The following is a 21,302-nucleotide window of genomic DNA, read 5'->3' as shown; positions in this document are numbered from 1 at the left end:
GCGATGACTGTATATGATGTCATTTGTTTCAGCTTTCCCATAGTTTCTAACTGCTTTGTTTGTCCTCTGTCTCCCTCAGTCAACCTTTGGACTATGTTTCAAGCTGCACAGAAACTCGGAGGATATGAGTTAGTAAGTATTCACATATGTGGCTACATACTCTTCCCCTCTCCTCCTCCTCTCATTCTGTTCCTCTCCCAGAGATATTTGCCCTCTTTTTTTTAATGTTTCTGACACATCTCTCCCTCTGATGCCCTCCTCTACCTGTCCCACCCCTCCTCCTTCTCCTCTTTTCTCTATCTCTCTCTCTCTCCTTCTGCCCTCCTTTCACCCCCATGAGGTCAGTCACTACTCCTCCCTTTGAAGAAAGTATTGCTCAAAGCCACTTTTAGCCGAAATGGTGCTGTTGTTTCAAAACCCCCTTGGTGTGGAAAACACATGTTCCTCTGTTCTACACCGAGCAGAAGGAAATTGGATAAATCGCTCATTTTTTCCCACATTGGAGATCAAGTGAAGAGCGCACACACAGCCATAAGTGTGCATGGGTACAGGAGAAGCAAGCGGGCCTGAAATAAGGTTGAATGAGGCAGTTAACTTGGCAGGGTTGCCCGCTGTTTGTTCATTCACTGCCCATGTGCAACATGGTTTGGTGTTCACTCGTGAAATCTGTTACTCATGGTTGTTTCTTCATTAGCTAGCTGTATACTGTTGTCCAAACACATAGGCCCTAAATAGGATACAGCTCATATAATCTCTGCTCATATCCTTTTAATACCATCATATCTGCCTCTGATTATTTCTTGTTTCATGCTGAGGCTTTGTTAGCTCAGTGGCAGCTTGGGTTTTGGTGTTTTATGACAGAGCCTGCCCGTTATTCCCATCTGTTGCGGGATATGGGATTATAGCAGAAACAACTGACAGCAGGTTGTTAACTGGGCTTATTGTGAGTGTCGAGTATTTAATAACTGGAACAATGTGGCTCAGTGACTCCCCCAGATCTTGAAATGATGTCAGCTAAATATTTTCTCTTCCCCTTTTTGTTTAAGACTTGTGAAATAGTTTGCCCCCGCTGACGTCCTTCTCATCTCTTCCTCCAGATCACAGTCCGAAGACAGTGGAAGCACGTTTATGATGAATTGGGCGGAAACCCGAGCAGCACAAGTGCCGCCACGTGTACGCGGAGACACTACGAAAGGTATCTGCAGCTCATGTGAAGATCTGCAAAATGGCTAGAAATAAACTGTATTTTGTTTAGATTTTTGCAGCACAACCTTTCCCTGAAAATTTAATTTTGTGCAAATTCTTTCAATAATTCAAACCCGCTCCAATCTAAAAACCCTGCAACATAAATGTAATTTAGGCCAATCAGAGGGGAAATTTCATTTCCTAATCTATGATTCCATGTTTCCATGTTTTATAAATATACACTACTGTAACACAGAGGCCTTTTCTTTTTTTTTGTTATTGGCCACAAGACTGGATGAGTTGCTATATTTATCCTTTCACCATGCAGAGTGAGCAGGATAGTAAGAGAAGTAAATATCTATGTGCTTTGGCTCAAAGAAAGTCATATTTAGCTTTTCAGTAATAAATAATCAATGTGGGTTTGAATCAAGAATTCATTTGTTTAAAATAAATCTCTACTGTTAGGTACAGGCTTCTCTTTAGGTGGGGATGGCATCAAGGACTGAAATATTCTAAATTGAGAATGAATCTTGGTTTTCGAAGGGAGATGAATATATAAAGATTGTATTTTGGCATGATTTAATATATTTATAAATTAATGTGTAAAAAGCTGTATGGGGATGTAAAAGGAAACATTTGAAAAGATAAAACCAAAGAGAATTTTAAATCCTGTCCAAATAGTAGCCCTTTTGTTTAGATTGTAATCGTTTTGCTTTTTAAAGCATCTTAACCTGAATATGTTGTCTCTATTGAAGGAAACCCATATTATGATTGGTTAGAAAGTGTAGCATTCATAAGGTTAGGCTTGAGGCTTTCCCTGTTAGCTGTACTGTCACATTAGGTGTATTTATATGGTTTATTGTTCATTTTACCCAAAATTAACCTTTTAGAATCATATAGAAAACCTTTTATTCGTTCAGTCGTTCATTATCTACTGATTTGAGTTAGCCTCTGTTAATGGTGTCAGCTTTAGCTATTATAGTACACAGTAGATCAAAAGCCGATAACGTTTGCTTATGTCAGCAGATATCTTTAATCCATAACGGCTCATGTAAACTTTGAAGCACAGATTTAATATGATAACGATATGATAAAAACAACCCTGGTAATGTTAGCCTTCCCTTTTCCAGTTCAGTAGGACATAACTGCGTCATCAACCCAACATGCTTTGTGCAATTAAAAAATGGTGACTCCATGGAAGAAGAATATAACAAAGGATATATAATTATTTTAGTAATTAAAGGTAGCACAAACAGCAACTTTTAAGTGTATAGGGAAATGACAACATATTTAACTGGTTTTTGGTCTTTTTAAAGGAATACTGTGTATCTTTTAGCCACTAGGGGTGCCAGACCTGTAACTTCCACTTCAGATCAGATTTCATATTTTTTTGGCTTTTGGGTTTTTTGGGGGGGGTTTGCCTAACAATAATTTTTCGCTTATTTAGCTTTCATGTTTTAGGGAGTACAGACTGCTGGGTCACATAACACAACACGAATCCTACCCTCTCAATTCACACAGCTGAGGGCAGCCCATATGGAGCATTAATGCTGCAAAGAGCTGTATATGGTTTTAAAAATAATACTATATATCTTAAATGAAGTTAATACTGGGGTTAAAAGTTATGCAGTGTTGTTTATGTTAAAGAGAGCTGGGCATAACAGAAAGCAGAACACTCAGGATGATCTAGAGCAGCGATGGGAAACTCCAGACCTTAAGGGCCATTTGCCTGCCCTCGAGGTCTGGAGTTGTCCCTGCTCCAAAAGATTTGCCTATGCTCCAACACTCCCCTATGAAATTAATAGATAATTACCAGAAATTTGGAGAACTGCTATACTGAGAATGTAATATAGCAGTTTGATGCTGTGTTTGAGGATGCTAGTGCTCAAGGACTGGAGTTGCCCTTCCCTGATCTAGAGGGATTGTGCAATAATCATAGATTTCTCTCTGCAAGCTTTAACCAAAATAATGTTTCGATTTTTCTGAATTGAAATTCTACTGCTGCTGTAAAAGATGCATTTAGTTCAAGGCTTTTCAAATATCTTCATCCACGAGGTCTATTGGCTTGGAGGAAGCTGTTTTTTATTTACATAAATTAACAATTTTTTTTTATTCAACAAATATTCTGTTTTCTTACCTTAAACCAAACAACCTCAACCAAGAATATCCTAAAGCCAAAGCCTATTTTGCCGTTTCCCCTCCTATTGAAAGAAAATCCTCACTATAAACCTGCACCGCAAAATAAACCAAACTCTGTTCATAATTTTACAGCTTTAAATACCTTATTTCATCTTTCTTTTAATTTTATACAGTCAGCAGCAACAAGATCTGAAACCATCTGTATGGTATATTTACTGTGCTTGTAACAAAAACACAACAAACACACTCTTTTGTAATCTTATTTTATTTTTTCTTGGAAGTTTCCTACATTGCTATGCATGCCCACACTGCACAGTTTGCATTGCCTTAAGAAGGGTGAGCTCTCTTACAGTTGCTTCCAGGATGATTTCACAGAGCTTTATTAACCACCACAAGACAACTATTGATTTTTTTCAAGGGAAGTCAATGCACTTAAAACTTGAAGAGCAGTCCTTCGAATGTGTCAGTGGGCTGATATTTTCATGCGGTTCTGAATGCCTCATTATTTATGGGTTCAGGAGGTTGCCTGGCTGTCCTTCAGGTCTTCTTTTCCGCAAAAATTTAACCTTGAGTTGGAGAACTAAACCCAAAGCTGCCTCTAAGTTTAAAAAGATGAATGCTACATTCATGCTGTAAGAAATATGTTTCCTAATTAAGTTATTGATGGAACCAAGGATGCCATTCAGTTCTTATCTTGGAGTAAATCCATCTATTTTGTTGCACTCTGGAAAATAATGAAATGCAATGTTCTCTTATTTTGATCTATAAGCCAACCAAAGAGGATTAAGCATCTCTAAATAACAGCAGTGTTTTGAATTATTAACTGACCTACATGGATAAACATACAGTAGCTGTGCTCTCCAAGCACAGAGAGCTGCTAGCTGAAAACAGAACTGCAATGTATTCATTTAATCATTCAGTCAGATACTGCAGCATTTTGAACCTCCACATTTTAATCACTCAGATGGTATTACTAAACCAAAGCAAGCATATGGATGCGGTGGATCCGGAGGGAGCAGCAGAGATATAATGCAGCACACGCATACACCCACACACATACACAGAAACTTAACAGCACAACACAGCCACTTTCCCAAGGTTACAACAAATGCCAAGCACAATCTTTTACCAAGAGATAACTGGTTGCTCGTGGAGCGGACGGTTCCTCGGGGCCGCCGGCCGCTCTTCACACCCCTTCTGCTGTTGCAGGCTCATGCATCAGCACAGCTCGCCCTGACGACACACACTTACACACATCCACCTGTCAGTAATACACTGAAGATGCAGGCAGTGCCATTTGAGGGAGCAAGGTATCTTCAGATTGTGTCAGGATTCCTTACTGTAAGCAAAATCGCAAGCTTGGGCAGCAGTGGCTGAAGTGTCTTTTCTTGGAAACCTGCTTCTCTGTCTAGTGCATTGTTTAGTTTGTTGCATGTTTATGGACAAGCAGGCAATATGATCCTGAATGTTGTTTTGTCACAAAAAAAGAAGGATATTTTCACCCCAAAATTTGGAAACAAAAGGTAGCTGGGGGTTCTTTCTTTTTCTTTTTGCAGAGTCTATAAATCATTATGAGGGCATGGCTGAACAGCTGCATTGTTCTTCAGGCTGTATGTTGTAAAAAGTAGCTGTAGGAATGCTGGCGAACTGGGACAAATTCACATGGGAAGTGCTGAGGTGTGACTGCTGCTGCGCTGGCCTTTCCCTCTCCGGCCACTGTGAAGCAGCAGAGAGGAAAATAATGCTGAATCAATACAAAGCAATAATATCCACGCACTGCAGCGAATATCGGGCTGACATGGAGACGAAGGCGTACAACAGAGGGCGGGGCGGGCGAGATCAGCTGAAGCTGAAGCAAGTTTCCATTCAGGGGAATAATTTTAGCTGAGGCTTAGTGTTTGGGCTGCTCAGAGGGCAATTAGCTTCAATGTATTAACTCAGCAAACACGGCCATTCTCTCTCTGCATGATGAATGAGGCTGTTTGGAGGCTCGCTGAAGTGTGTGTTTGCTCCCCAGAGGCGTCTTTGTTTCCACCTTTAATGTTTAGTCAATGTGCTACAGAAATATCATTCATAAGCAAGAGTTTACAAAATACAAACAAGAGCAACGCTAATGTTTAGCATACAATATATGAAATGCAGCTTTGTACTTCACTGAGTTTATGTCTGTAATCTCCAGGTGAAAACTTACTGTATGTTGTCACCTACATACCATTCAGAGGATGGACATGTTTCTGGTTTGTGTTAATACAAATGGTTTTGAACTATACATTTAATAGCAAGCATAACTCTCAGGTATGAAAATGGACAAACCAGGAGGTAATAATTGGGTAATAAAAAGTCTATAAAATATGGAAAAAATGCAAGAAAATATCAACTTAAACTCAAAGACAGCTTATTTTGATACAGTATGATTGGATTTCCTCCTGGTTTCAGTACTGAAATTGCCATAATAATAGCAAGATGCAGAAAAAGAGCTGTTTACTTAAAAGGGATCCTTTCTATTAAGTATCTAGATAATGTTAAAAACAGTGTACAGTATTAATCTAAAATGTTTATCATTAGAGCTGGAAAGTCTGCGCTTATTTTTCTGGATGTCACCAAGTTCAGCCTGTTTTCCTGAAAGTAAGGCTGCCAGTTGTTGAGCATGAATCATAATTTCCAAGCAGAGCTTCCCTCTCATATGGCAGCAGCTCCTCTGCGGTGGAGTTAGTAACACTGGCTATATTTCCAAAGCATATAGTAAACAGACAGTAAGTGATTGTAAAAATAAGTGATACATTTTCCCATAATGGCAATAAAACCCTAACATATAAAGAATACGAGTTCTGGACTAATGGATGTATGTGGTTATGCTCCTCTTTTAGAAATAAGCATTTGATGATAATTGAAATGTATGTTGAGTTTGAGTGTTAAGAGATTAAAAAAAGGAAAACTTAGGATTTAGACCTCTAAAATAAGTCTGAAATCAACCCAGGATGTGTTAAAAGGTGTGTTTTGACGCAATGCTTAAAATTCTCTAGGTCTGTGTGATTTAACACGGTAGGTGCTGAGGTGAGATCTGAGACTTGTTGAATGCTTAGCTAATCAGCTTTCCAATTGTAATGAGTCTGTCTGAACTGTACTACTCTAGAAGCCTGTCTCCTGTTCTTTGACAAACATCTAAATATTTTTTAGGTATATGTCAGCTAAAAATTAACATAACAGCAGCTCCACTCTTCATTATTAGCAAATGCATGGTCTAATAATGTGCATGTTTCCTTGTAATTACTTAAACATGGACAAGAAAGCATAATCTTTTAGGATAGCAACTTAATGTTCAGTTAATAACAGTAAACAGGTGATAAAAACATATTATTTTTATTTTTTTTATCATTGTTCTTGGTTTTGTAGATAATAATAAACAATAATAATAATAATAATGTTATCTCTATGGACGGACCGATAGATATGGTTATGTTTTACCGTTCTGCTATCTGTTTCCTGTTCTTTACAGATCTCCTTTTTTTTCCTACTGCGATGCCTCAATGCTTCCAGCTGCCTCAATACACTGAGGTGCTGTGATGTACCTGGGAAATTTTCTGTTCTCTTGAAGCAATCAAGCAAGTGTAGCAAATAAACTGACTTGCTACTGTAAATGTTTAATAAATCTTAAACCTGTTTAGTTTTTTTTTTTAAAGGCTATGAAAGACTTATTTGGGGTCAAAACCACTCTTCCCCCACAATTGCAATAATTTTAGGTCTCACTTTAAAGTGTGAAGTTTGAGGAGGAGAGAATTAAATCCTCTGCCTAGTAGAGATGGAAAAAGAAACAATATTTCAGGATGTAATTGGCTTCAATTAAGGGGATATTCTTGGCTGTCTTGGTGTTATTTGGGTTAAAGACTCCACAAGAATCCACAAGCATTCAGTTCCCATTTAAAATTACACACATTATCCCTTTACAGCCCTAATGGTAAAATCACATGAAATGGTTTCCTAGGAGATGTTATTGTGAAAGATGGAGCCAAGGGCATAATCACTATATTTATGCCGTCCAGGAGCAGCCAGTAATCACCAGCAGAAATTGAGTTGCATTGCTGGAATTGAGCGGGAGATAACCTCAGTTAATTGTCATTTTCAAAGTTACTGTTGTTTAGCCGCAGTGTGCCGTTCATTAGGACGCAGGAGGGAGGGGGGCAAAAAAAGAAAATCAATGTAGAAATGTCCAAGCCAAGGTCTGCAACTGCAGCTACTGGGAAGCTTTAATGATATTTATTTAAACTGTTTCCCGAGATTAGCTGTCAGGGCCCAGTGCTGTGAATTAAAAATGAGGTCATGAAAAAGATGGCATCAATAACCTTGAAATAGACTGCCTTTTGCTTCTGTGCTGTGCCATTTTCTCTCTTTGTCCCCCCCCCCTCCCCGCCTTGCACTTCATGCTGTTTCTTTCATTATACAGGTCAGCGCCTTTTAAAAGCTCCTACATATTTAATCTTCCCGGTTTCCTTCGTGATCTCTTGTTACAGAAACATTGCATTCCACTATCTCCATTTCTTTTCTGCCAGTTACAGATTTTTAATACCTCGCCATGCCTTGGCACTCTAATGTAATTGCACAACAGGGTTGGCATCAGGGGTGGAGATGGAGGTGGTGGTGGTAGGGGGTGTATCCATGGCAACTGAGAAGCAATTTAGAATAATTTGCTATTTAAAAAACTCGGAGGTTTTTGAGCAACAGCACAGCGAGCAGATGAGAGGGATTTTTTGGATGAAATCATTTCGTCTTAAAAGCACGAGGCATTCGCCAGATGTGCTTTTCGTACGGGGACCGAAGCGTGTGAAATATTCCCCTGCTCAGATCATGCAGATATGTGTTTCTTTTCAAGACAGATGCAAGCTTGTTCCAATTTTAGTAGACTAGATGTTTTATTGATTCAGCCTTTATTCAAGCCTCTTGCTATCGATGTTCCTACGCAATTCGCTAAAGCGGCTCTCCACATTTAAAAATACATTGTTAGAAAACCTTGAGTCAGTCCTAAAACATTTGTAACAGAACCAGACTGCAGATTTCATTTTCCTTCACTCCATCTTTATATCCCTCACTGTATTCCAGATGCATCAAATGTGCTCCATTACACTCTGGCTTGCCTTTTTTTCTTTTAATGCAGCAGCTTCAATTCAGATATCAATTATTCTGGTAAAAGCAGAGAGCGACGGTTGGATTGCAGTGTTGTGAGAGTATCGCTTTCATGTCCTCTTGGTTGCAAGCAGGAGGAGACAGGCAGCAACAGTGATGGGTTTCATTAAACAAGCGAAAACGTGTCCTTGGAAATGAGTACATTTCTGCAAAAAGGAGAGAGAGGGAAAAGTTGTAGACAATTTAGTTGTGTGCAGGCTGTCAGCATTCCTTAACACTATAAACAGTGTCTCAACATGTGTGGCTCAAATGCCTAGCCATTTTTTGTTTTTTTATCTCTGATTCTCACTAGATGTAAATCTGGACCTCATCTACAGATGGAACACAAACAAAGCAATGCTTATTCTTTATTCTTTCTGTGGTACTTGATGTAAATAGTAGCTGAACCCCAAACTAACTTTTTTTTGTCTCATATTAACATCCCTTAAAAAGGGACAATCTTTTATTTCAGGGTGGATCATCTAAATAAGTGGTCCTCCATAATTTTCAATCATTCTGGTGATATGTTTATGTAAGGCCGTCCTACGTGCTCGTCCTATTAGCTCTATTTTCTGCGCATGCGGACTTTCAGGCGTATATATTTGGTTAGTTGAAAATGGCCGAGGGTCGTAAGAGAAAAGTGTCTACAAAGTGTATGAGAAGAAACGAAAGGCCTCAGAAGAGACACATATATTCCAGAATGCTTTTCCATAATATGGAATTATGGGATTCTTTGTCACAGCAGCCAGCTGTCACCATAGTTGATGACTAATAACAAAGATGGCGAAGGCACCGCACAGTGGAGGAGGAGTTACGTGACCAACGGGGAGAAAAAAGTATCGATCATACTTAGGAACGATTGTTTAACGAAGTTTGCTATCCACTATAAAGTCCCCGCTCTATATAGTGATTGAGGGATATAGGGGTTATGGCGGACATTCGAGCACAGTAAGCTTGTATGAGCTATAAGAACAGCAACATTTAAACAGAGCATGCACGAGGAGAAATTGGCTCTCTCACGTGTTTAATACTTCTCGGGAGCAGGTACAGGGTTGTGCATGTGCATTTTTTTTCTAAAGTGGAGAGGGCTGGTTATTTTAAAAATTCAAGAAAATCCTCCATAATACATTTAAAGGTGCTCTTTTTATGTCACTTTGTACATTTCATGTAAATGTTCTTAATTTTGCAATATTTGGCCCAAAAAAGAAAATCTTGTTGAAGACTGTACATGTCTACATAGCTTTGTACGTACACTATCTAAATTGATTACGCATCTGCACGGTCGATTAAACTCAATAGCAGTTATGTGGACACACATTGTTGCCACTACAACCATTGCTGCAACCATGGCAATGACGTAAGCAGTATTCTGACCTCTGAGTAAAAGTAGAACTTGCCTTACCACCAATCTTATGATCAAGAGCTTGTATCGCTGGTGTTTTAATAATACTAATAATTTAACTTTATTGATCTCACATTGAGGAAATTTACCTCTGCATTCAACCCATCCCCTTTGGGAGCAGTGGGCTGCCATTGTGCGGTGCCTAGGGAGCAGTTTGGGGTTAAGGGTCTTGCTCAGGGACCTAGAGTGGCAGTCTGTGGGTTTTGGGCTCGATCTCAGAACCTCATGATTCCAAGCTCTATGTCCTAACCACTAGACAGCCACTCCCCAATATTAGTTTTTAGTCAGTAGGCTACAGTGTTTTATTTTTTTTAGATGATTTCATCACATCCAATTTATTGTCACTGTCCCTTGTTTTGGCCACTACTGTACCTTACTTAACCCCTCTGCTCATCCCCACACTTGGCCATGTCTTCCTAGGCTGCCCATTTTAGCAAAACTTTTAAAAATTTCCTGCTTTTACTTTTAAGTATTTTTTTTCTGCTTTGACAAGTATGTAAATCTATTTCCCTGTGTTTTACATAAAAGGTTTATCCTTTTATCTGCTCCTAAATCCATCTATCAACAGTTATTCAGGGTCTACATCTAAAGCCTGATTATGGGAGGAATGTCTGCCATGAATATACAGTGAACTTCTCTGTTAATACTTTAAAAAGGACAGGGAACTCTGGAGTTTTGACAACAAAAAAAAATGTATTAGACCTTGATGTTTTATGTATGAAAAATACTTCAATGAGCTTTTAGTGGAATTGCATCAAGTGGTCTGTTTTGATTTTGAGTCCCTATTGGCAAAGAGAAATGACTTATTGTACCAATCTGTGAGAAGTCCGCTGAGATTAAAATCTAGTTCAGTGCAGCAAGTTAAATTTACAGCATTCCAGATAATTCTAAGTCCACTTTAAAGAGCAAAAGGAGACAGGTTCTGTTCATTACTGGGCTGTAATAGTTGAATTACTGAAAGTGTTCCTTTATGCAGAGTAGTGGACATTTATTTGACACACTTGGTGCTCTGGGCTCACACCTGCCAGGGCGAGCATTTACTGCATACTGCCGCAGCCACAGCTAATGAGAGCGAACCCCAGGGGAACAGTAGAGGTCATTTTAAATCTGGTATTTTCAGACTTGACAAAGGACTTAAGTTTTCATACATTCCTGGGCTGCCCTCCTGTTTTAACCGCATGAATGAGGGTCACCTCGAGTGGTTTGGCTCCGAGACAAAAGAGGAGCTCCAAGGCATGAATCCAGAGCAGAGGGAGCAGATACAATGTCTGTTTATCTCCCCCCACTCTTTCTCTGAAACAGTTTGTTTTCTTGTTGCTTTCATGTTTAACTAGAAAGTGACTTCTTTTTTTTTTTGTATAACTCTTGTGTCCTCACAGGCTCATAAAAACGTAGTTATTTTCTTTCCTCAGAGTCTTTCTCAGAGCCCCCGGGGCTGGTCTAGCAGCTCTTTAAATAGTTTCTTTACCCCCTCCCTTTTTTAATGCATGAAGTAGCTCTTGTGATCTTAACACAACACCAGCTAAAATTAATTTCAGCTTGGATGGGAGGGAAAATTGTTGAAATGGAACAGCCTGCAGCCTTTTTCCACTTATTTGGTGACTTGGGTATTTCTTGGATTTTAGCGCACAGCTTGTTCCTGTAACACAAAACTTAGATGAGAGCAGCACATTGCTGGTAAAGTCACCTTGTTTTTGCCAAGTTGTCTTTTTGCGGGGGGGTATGTGTGTATGTGTAATCTATTATTTCAACAATCCTGATCTCCTTTGCTGACAGTTGCGTTTTGATGAACTGCACAGTTTGTGATTAACCTGATGTAATGGATTACATGTATATGAACAATATTCTTTAATATCTAAATTACATAAGCTTTGTTCTTTTTCAAGTTTCTCGCTGAACATTTTATTTGCTTCGACGTGAGAAAAAAAAAGCTTCTTAAATAACAACCAGGTAATAAATTGGCAGGAGGCAAAGTTAAGCATTTATTGACCTCATAAAAATAGTTACCCCTCCTGGCGCTGATGAATTCTTTCCTGCAATTCGTCAGGGCGCCGTACGCCCCCAAGTGGCTCCAATTGTTAACTACATCTAGATCCCACAGCTTCTTCACCGGCTGCCAAGCTCTCTGCCTTGGAGGAAATTGCTACTCACAGTGGTCTTGTATCACAAGCACTTATTATATCATGTTGCACAATCATGACTGAGTTATATGTGAAAAGCTTGAAAGTACTCCAATCTGTCACACTGAGGGCTGTATTAAGCCCTAATAGTTTGATTTATTTGTTTTTTGCTAATTTTTTGATTGAATAGATATTTAAAAAGCGAGGTATATGGGAATCCAAACGTGCTACACTTTAAGAAACAGTTAAATTAATATTTAATTACTAAAGTGAGTCGTTTATTAATAAAAATGCACTATTCTTGGCTGCACGCTGCAGATGTTTATTAACTAATTTTGTCTATTTGATAAGTAGAAAGTACTTTATGTTACCCTACATATGCGAATAACTACACAAATTTCAAGTATCTTAGTACTTTTATTATGTTTCTATTCAAAATTATCAGAATAAATGTAAAACATATACATTTGAAATAATTCAATTACTTGGTTATTAGATTGTGGCACTTGTGAGGTTCAGATGTTAGTCTTAATTGAATCAGATACCAAACAGAAAATGGGGGGAGGTATTACATTCAAAGCTTTCAATGGTGGTTAAAAAAAAAAAGTCTCTAATTTCCATGTTTGATGCCATATTAAATTAAATTAAAGGGAGGATCAGGTGATTCCAATTGTTGTTAAACAGACTGCAGATTCTTCTATACGAGTCCTGTTACAAACCAGATTTCTCCATTTTTGTTAGCCAGAAAATACTTGCGACAATGGCAGGAACTTTCTGTGGCTCCTTTTTCTGGCTAAATTTACAACATAGATTTTCCATTTGAAACTATTTAAAGGCTCCGGTAATTTCCCCTGGATCAGTTCTTACATCAGCCCCCCTCACCCCCACCCACAAACAGCCTTATTGACATTCTTTAAAGTTGACCCGAGCCAAGACAGCCATCTCTTTCCCACAGATTATGCAGATTGTTAACAATGGACCCAGTTATATATACACTTCATAGACTTCCTTTACTTCTTTGGCTGGATCCAAGAAAAGTTGTAGTTTTCTTTATTCAACTTTATTATAGGTTGCACCTTCTGAGTAGTATTATATTAAGTCTAGAAAGCATGAGACTAGTTTATCCACTTGTGAGTAAAGTAGACTAGAAGTGTTTTCCAGGATTTCGTCACACTAATCTTTATTTCTCATTAACATGCCTTCACCCATCCTCCTCCTCCCTTTTACTCCCCCTTTTCCCTCTGTTCCCTTTTCTGTTTGTCTCCTCTCTTCTCTTCCACAACCTTTTTTGCTCTCTGTCTCTCCAATAAGTCACATTTAATAGTACATTTCCTTTCTTGGCCTGGGGCCTGGTGCCAGACCAGCTGTATGAAATGTAGTTTCACCGCTTTCACTGCCAGCACTTTTGTTTGGAGGAGGAAAAAAAAAACAACAAAACAAATCCAAAATAAAATCCCACAGAGCCTCTTGAAGTCTCTAAGGCTTTTTCTTTATTTCTGATTCGAAGAGGAGGCGAAACAGTGCTTGATTCATTGTTTGTTTTACTGCCATGTCCCTTAAAAGGAATAGTGCAAAAGTCTCTTGCTGTTAAATGACAAGGGCTTATTCTCTTCCTCGAGAATGAAAGAAGTCTTCTTCCTGTCTGACTTTCATAGATTATTCCATAAAACGTGACATGAGGTTTTTTTTAATTAAGATTTTCTCTTTTTTTTCTTTTCTTTTTTTTCACTGATGTTTTATAGCATCCTAGCTGTTCAGCTCTCTCAGTTTGTTCTTCTGCAGTGTTTCTTTTTTCTGGTTCTGTGCCAACTTCCATTTTGTTCCCGGAGCAATAAAAGTCGAAAAGTTTCCCCTGCTGCTTTTTCATGTCTGTGCTTTACACATGGGTGTTGTTATCCAGATCCTCATGTTCCTATTTATTACATGACATATGGAAATTTGACTTAGGAATACTTTAAAGGAGGAATAACCACATTTAGATTATGTTAAATGTTTATCCTTCATAATGTTTAGTGTCATTTAGTATGAATTAGATTAAACATGAGCGCACAAAGCTATTGTATGTCTTAAGTACCCTAAGCATATTGCTTCCATCTAAAAAAATTTTCATCGTTGAAGCTAATTTAAGGACTTCTGTCTCTAATCATTTTAGCATGCTGAAGGAGATATTAAGTGCTGCGAGCTTTCTTTAAACATTTGATTACTATCCTCGCTGTTATTTTCTTCTTCTTTTCATTTCCAGCCGCAATAACTTTACACACCCACACTCACATTCTGTTCCTTCGAGGTCGAAGTAATACCAAATGTGATCTTTCTCAGCAGGGGATAACTCATTATTCACATTCTCTCTCTCTCTCTCTTTCACACACACAGAAACACAAACACATACTGGCTCCAATCTGAGTCTGGATTTCCCCTTAGCCCAGCTTAATTACAATAGGACTGTTAATGTTTTCCAGGTATTAAAACAAGCAGGTTTTAAAACAAGCTGTATAATGCACCACAAGCTTGCAGCTGTTTTTTCGGTTATGCTTTTTTTTTTTCTTCGCTGTGCTTTAAAGAGCTTTATTTTAGTAGCAGTGAATTAGTAGTGCTGCCATGCAGAACTACTATTTTACTATTTTTGTAGCTTATAGCTGTTCAGTAGAAAAAAAAAGACACGTTTTTTGCTCTTCATTTATATTAACATGTCATAATGTTTATCAAAATAAGTTATTGTTGAGTGTATATATATATATATATATATATATATATATATATATATATATATATATATATATATATATATATATATATATATATATATATATATATATATACATATATATATACATACAGTATATATATGTATGTATGTGTGTGTATGGATTGTTAAAACATTTCTTTCAACTATATTTAGTTAACCAAATAAATATTTAATTTGGAAAAACAAATATTTAGCTTGCCAAAAAGATATTTAGCTGGAGCTTTGAGATTTATAGATGTATAAAGACGTAGTGAAAATTTGACTTGGAAAAAAAAGTCCCCTTATTTTCTCTCACATTATGCTAAATAATCAAAAATATTGCTCTTTATTTTTGACTGTGTAACTTCACAAATGGTACCCCATATATAACAGGTTTCCCTGCATTTAACTTTATCCATTATCCAGTAAACTCTAGCCAGCTTCCCTGTTTCTGGATGAAAAAGGGCTTCCTTAGAGCACGATGCTGTCCCCATCATGGTTCATATCAGGTTGATGCATGGAGTACCTCTAAAGGGATTTCTTGTTTTCACTCTGTCCTAAAGGCATCCCTTTAAATGAACAGTCAAGTCTTACTAGCTTCAGGATTATTGGTTAAAAAGTGTAATGAAAAGATTATCATATGGTTTTATGACCTGCTAAAATAATCTCCAACTTTTTATACGTGCTGTGCAATTACATGCAGAAAGACTTCATTTACTACTTTATCAGTTGCTAGATTTGTTTTAAAGTAATCATAGTTAAGATGAGGTAAACACAAAAGTGTCTCTCTTTTCAGATTTATTTATCAAACATCAAAAACACGATCCATTTCATGATTATGCACCGCTATTGTTGGTGTGTAATAAACTTCTCATAATAAAATGGTTGGTGCCTTGTCCACATGTTACAAACTTCAAAAGCTTTTGATTGTGTTTTAGTTAAATTAGCTATCACATTTAGTCCAGTTTTATAACCTTTTGTCAATTTGGGGACATCATTTATAAACTACAATCTAGTATATTAACTACAGTCTATAAATGTGGGATGAAACATTTTATAATTTCTCCTGAATTCTTTTACAGGCTCCTCCTTCCATACGAGAGGCACCTTAAAGGTGAACAGGACAAGCCCCTCCCACTGACCAAACCCAGGAAGCAGGAGAGCAGCCAAGAGAAGGCGTCTGGAGCCGGAGCCAAAGTGAAAGTAGTAGGGCCCAAGAAACTGAAGGGCCCCAGTCATCCTAAGCTAAGCAGTAAAAAGGAGAGAGGAGAGGTGAAACAAGAACAAACACAGGTCAGCATTACCTTACACATTTTATATCACAAAATTCCACCTGTAATGTACTATCAGTACTCCCACTATGACATATTGCTGTTTATCTTTCTAGAAAGTCTTTAGGTAGCAGTTAAAAGTAAAAAAAAAAAAATTTAAGTACCGCTAATGCATTAGCACCCTTGCAATGAAAATTGGCTTTCCTTTAAAAAAAGTTGAATCCTTGGATTTATCAAATATGATACATTGATTGAACACCACAGACTAAATACAAACTCTCGAAAGCAGTTTCTGACTTTTGGAAGTTTCATTTTGTTATGATAGCTAAAAAATTCTAATCTTTACCCTTTATTAAGCATTTTAGCCCTGGTTTAAAGGAAACAAGTAAATTTTCACCAAGATTTAAAGCAGTCTATGGATAAAACACATAGAATTATAACCCTGACTTGAATGACCATTTATTCATTCAGAAAGTAAACACTTAAATTGTTAAGCATATACTGTTAAAGTTAAGGGAGTCAAACATAAAACATGCCAGACTAAAGAATCAATCACTAAAGAATCAAAGTAAAAACGATTGCATTTGATAGTTACTTAGCTTAGCTTCAGTAAATCAATTTTTTTTAAACCTTGATAAGGAAACTCAATTATGTAATTTTGAAGACTTCATAGCAACCCTGTGTATTGAGTCTTTTCTATAATTTTTATTTTGGATTATTAGATAGTATTTAAAGGTGTTAACATACATTTTCCCACATGCAGGAGTCAAAGGTGAAAGAAGACAACTATGAGATTTCATCAGCCATAAAAAATGACCCGTCTCTTCAAGATGAGCCGATTGTAATAGAGGAGGAAGAGTTACATGTCACCCTGAAGGAGGAGGAGTCGTTGGGAGTGGAGCAGCCATCCTCGCTCTGCCCCAAAGAATCTGACTGCAGACCCCCACACGTTGGTTTCCCCCTTCACACAGGACCTTCTTCACAACCCGAGTGGAGGCAAATCAGCGAGGTGCTCCAAGCGAAGCTTGCAGGCGAACAGCAAACCGAAGGGCATTTCATTCCAAAAAATTCATACCTGTTTCACCGCTGGGATCAGAATAAAGCTGCTGGACATGTCGCTCTGCCTGAGCACTTCTCCAAGGTCAAAGACTGCATTGAGAACCACGGTGGGAGAGTGGGGAAGGTGCTGCCCATGTGTAAGCAGGTGGATGGACAGTGTATTGACTTGAGTAAGCAGGTGGATGGACATTGTATTGACTTGAGTACAGATTCTAATGCGGACAAGGACGACTATGTGGCGATTAAGAAGGAGTCAACCCAGGGCACAGGACAGACAGCTGCCTACTGCAAAGCCAACCAGGGGGTCATGTCCCCTTTGGCCAAAAAGAAGCTCCTCTCCCAGGTGTGTGAGTCCAACCCTTACTCCTTTTCTTCTCTTCAGTCTCCACCTCCCACAGCTATGTCCTCGCTTCCTCGAGGTGATCGAGAGAAGGAGCAAAGAAAGACTGACGAAGAGGTGGTGGGACAAAGGTACAAGAGCACGTCAGACAGTATCCCTGAAGTCTCACCCATATTCCGGCCATCAGTGATCCAGCACGCACAGAGCAGCAAAGCTCACCAACAGACCCCCGGGGGGCAGCCAGAGAGAAAATCTGCTGCTGAGATGTCAGATTCCTACAGCCGGACGAGCCATCAGGCTCAACCTCATGCAAGCGTGCCATGGCAACCTTACCTGCCCCGAGCCCAAACCCAGGACAGTACAGAGACCACTGGGGACAAAATCCTCCAAGGTCCAGTCGCTCAGTCCAGGAGCTATACAGTGGACTGCTATTCATCACCTCATCTTCACAGCTTGTACAGACAAACTGAGAGCTGCCTGAGCCAAGACAGGATGGCTAGCTTTGCTGGTGGAGAACGGAGAGAGCACTACAGCAGGGAGTGCGAGGGCGGCCAAAGCTTTGTTTGTGTTGGTCTGGAGCAAGAAGGCTTGGCATACAGATCTCACTACAATGACAGGACTCAGACACAGGGGGAGAATGGAGAGTCTGAAGACGAACCCAGAGACTTTTCTATTTCTAAACCTTTATCTCATAGGGCTTCGTCCTTTTCCAAGCCACCTTTCTGTAGTCTCTCCTATCCCATCATGCACCACGGTTTGGAATCCCATCCTAAGGCGTGTCGAGTCTCGCCAATGACAATCTCTAGCCCCAAACAAAGCTCACAAGATTCTTCTCAGACATTTCCCAGCCCCAAAACGTCAGGTGACCTGCCCCTCAACAGTCCTATTCGACCTAGTAAGCGGAGTCTGGCAGAAGCAGAGAGCGAAGACGCCCCAGAAAGGAAAGTACGAGTGGTGACGCCGATTCATCCCGCAAGCACGGTCCGACGGAGTGACCCCGAGGAGCTGAAACCAGCTGAGCCAGCCCACGCCATTCACCTCAACAATCATCTCCCTGAGGGTCACTCTGCGACCACTTTCCCACCACCCCACACCGCGCCACTCTATGCTGGGATTTACCCACATGGCACTCTGGTTTCACCAGGCGCTCAGGACAGGCTTCAGCAGCACCCAGGCCTGCAATACCTGAAAAGCCAGTCAGCTGTTTCCCCCCTTATGCCCCCCTTCACCATCCACTCCATGATGCTCCACAGGCAGCTGTTAGCCTCCAGCCCCAGCCCCCACCACCTCTACAGGTACCCAGGTGGGGCAGCACTGTACGGAGAGCTGTTGCACCACCTCTACCCTCTCTCGACCCTCCCACCGCCTCAGCTGTCGTCGGTACACCCCAGCACCAGACTTTGAGGGAGATAACACCCTTCTTTTTCTCCACTCTCTTTGTTTAAACTGTCGATTTATTTCTGTTCACATTGTGGCTCAATTGATGCAAAAGCACGGATCAAAACTTTTGCTGACGACAAACTGATAAATCCATCATTCAGACTGCAAATTCCATTTTTTTTTTTTTTTTTACCTGTGTATGCCTTTGTTTATATTCTTTGCACTGTTCTTTTTTTTATCACCACTTACTGTATCTTTTTGTTGCTTTTGTAACCCTATTTGCACAATGCTCGTGTGTGCATATGCTCACAGATCAGTTAGTCGCTCTCAGTGACCGCTAGTCAGGTTTGTTGCTCTGGAAGGTCAGAAGTTGAGGGAAGCAGAGAAAAGCCATTTGTTTACTGCGTCTGAGGGCTAAACTTTGTTGCTTAAAAACACTACAAGAAAGATGGCAATGAAATGCAAAACTCTTTTAAAAACCTTAGTGTATGAGTTCACAACTGCAACAGGCATGGGTTGGTGTATGATTCTTGAAGAATGAGTGGCGTATGTAACAATACCATCGCATTTATGCTAAAATAAAGCAAAAATGTACACTATAAGTTGATTTCTCAGTATTGGAGACTTTAATGATGTGTCAAAAAATACACCTAAAAACCCTGACCAGAAGTGTCTATTGATTGCCGTTACTTCTGCCTAAAATGCCCAAATAAAACATATTCTATTAATAGGGATCAAAGCTGAAACTAGTCTACTTACTTGTTCTTTTGCTGCACACCTGGAGGACAATTCATGTTAAAAGCATAATTTGATGAGCACTAATTAACCCACTTGATGCAAGCCCCCCTTTACCTGCAAAACTTTTTTAAACAAATTTCTGATTTTAATACAAATCAAAAGGAAAATGTGAACGTTTCTGTGCTAACTGCATAAAACACCTTTTCTTTTCTCCATTCTGCTCTTTGTTGTTTAACACGTCTATAACTAGCTGCAACATAATGAGCCAGGCTGTCTGCTCAATTAGTCTGCAATCAGCTGCTTAACAGAGATATACTAAATAGGTTAGCAGCTGTGGCATTTCTGAACAGTGTTTCTGGGTTTTTTTTTTGTTGAAAAAAAAAAAAAAAAATATATATATATATATATATACATATATATATATATACATATATGTGTGTTCAACAAAATTAATGCGGTTGTTTTGATTTCTGAAAAGGTTTTTAGTTTTAAAAAAAGAAATATATATATTCTTTTTTTTAACTGAAAACCTTTTCAGAAATCAAAACTACTGCATTAAAGCTACAGTGTGTAATTTTCAGCGACATCTAACGTCCAGATTGCAGACCGCAGCAACATGAACATCTCCCCCCCACCGCTTCTCCCCCCCAACAGTACGGCGAGCGTTACGGGACAAAATGTCTTCCACGACGTCCGCATCACCTACCTTCTCAAGTGATGAGGTTTGTTTACATAGATAATTTTAATACTGCCATCTATTGCTCAGAACCGTCTCAGTTCATCTCTCTCAACTTGCCGTAGTTACTTTCGAGCATAATGGGCGATCTCGCAATCGCTAGTTTGTTGGCTCTGCGCTGCCGTAGCGCAAAGATGTCTGCCTCCATGGCTGTGAGACCCGCTCCTATGTAATTATAAATAACGAATTCTAAGGCAACGCAAATATTATGGTTAAAAGGCTGAGCTCGTAGATGATGATAAATAACATAGTTATGTATAATATATTACATTTCTGACTGTATATCCCTGTAATTATTACACATTGTAGCTTTAATTCAGCATGTAGCAACCTTCTTTCATCCATCTAACCAGCAGTGTGAAGCATTAAGTGAAGGAGGGACAGAACTGTGTTAATTAATAAAAACTTACCACATCGCTTCCCTAACTTTGCAATTAAGGGAAGTAGTTCAGATGTTTGTTTTTTTTTAATAATCCACTGATTTTGTATTTCTTCTCCTGAGTTCCAAATCAGTTAATAAATAAAAAATTTTGAATTTCCTAAAGTAACCTAAATTAAGTACTAGAAAACATCCAAATTTAGCTCCAAAATATATTGCTTTGGCTTGGAAAGAGTTCAGAAATCAGTTATTAATTTAAAAAGAACAATATTTTCGATCATTGCTTATATATATTGTTGGCATATTCTCTTTCACCTAACCATTGTGTACATGTGGTCAACTAATCAGTGTCTCATTAGGTAGAGTGACTGTCAGACATGTAATAATGCTACTTTCAGAGGTGGTTTAAAGCTTTTTAAAGCAGTTGCCCCCCAAAAAAAGTCAGAGAAAACTGGCAATTCATTAAAGAGACCTCTAACTGTAGAAGCAGTGTCACAAGTTAAAATGTTTGCTGTTAGAAACCATAACTTCTTCAAACTAGTAACCAACCCATGCCTAATTGCAAAGAAAATACAACAGCTGAATCATTTGTTTTTCTCTCTTCAGGCAGCCAGTGCTGTTGTGTGTGTTTACATGTCTCCATGCTGAACTCTGTTCCATGTTTGTGCCGC

At 38.9% G+C, this 21,302-nt stretch overlaps 1 protein-coding gene across 1 annotated transcript in view; it reads left to right on the top strand.

Moving 5' to 3' along the window:
- arid5b (AT-rich interaction domain 5B) overlaps window positions 1-19,384 on the top strand; it is a 114,340-nt gene extending 94,956 nt beyond the window's left edge. The window contains exons 7-10 of the mRNA XM_038300179.1: window positions 80-132; window positions 1,098-1,195; window positions 15,811-16,021; window positions 16,763-19,384. Coding sequence (XP_038156107.1) covers window positions 80-132; window positions 1,098-1,195; window positions 15,811-16,021; window positions 16,763-18,802 — 2,402 coding nt within the window. The 3' untranslated portion in view covers window positions 18,803-19,384. The remainder of the gene's footprint in view (window positions 1-79; window positions 133-1,097; window positions 1,196-15,810; window positions 16,022-16,762) is intronic.
- The last annotated feature ends 1,918 nt before the right edge of the window (window positions 19,385-21,302 follow it).

The sequence above is a fragment of the Cyprinodon tularosa genome, unplaced genomic scaffold (genome assembly GCF_016077235.1).
Source record: "Cyprinodon tularosa strain WSP-4 unplaced genomic scaffold, ASM1607723v1 ctg441, whole genome shotgun sequence".
Classification (NCBI taxonomy): Eukaryota; Metazoa; Chordata; class Actinopteri; order Cyprinodontiformes; family Cyprinodontidae; genus Cyprinodon; species Cyprinodon tularosa.
Note: the sequence above shows the minus strand (reverse complement) of the source record. Positions and strands in the feature narration are given on the sequence as shown.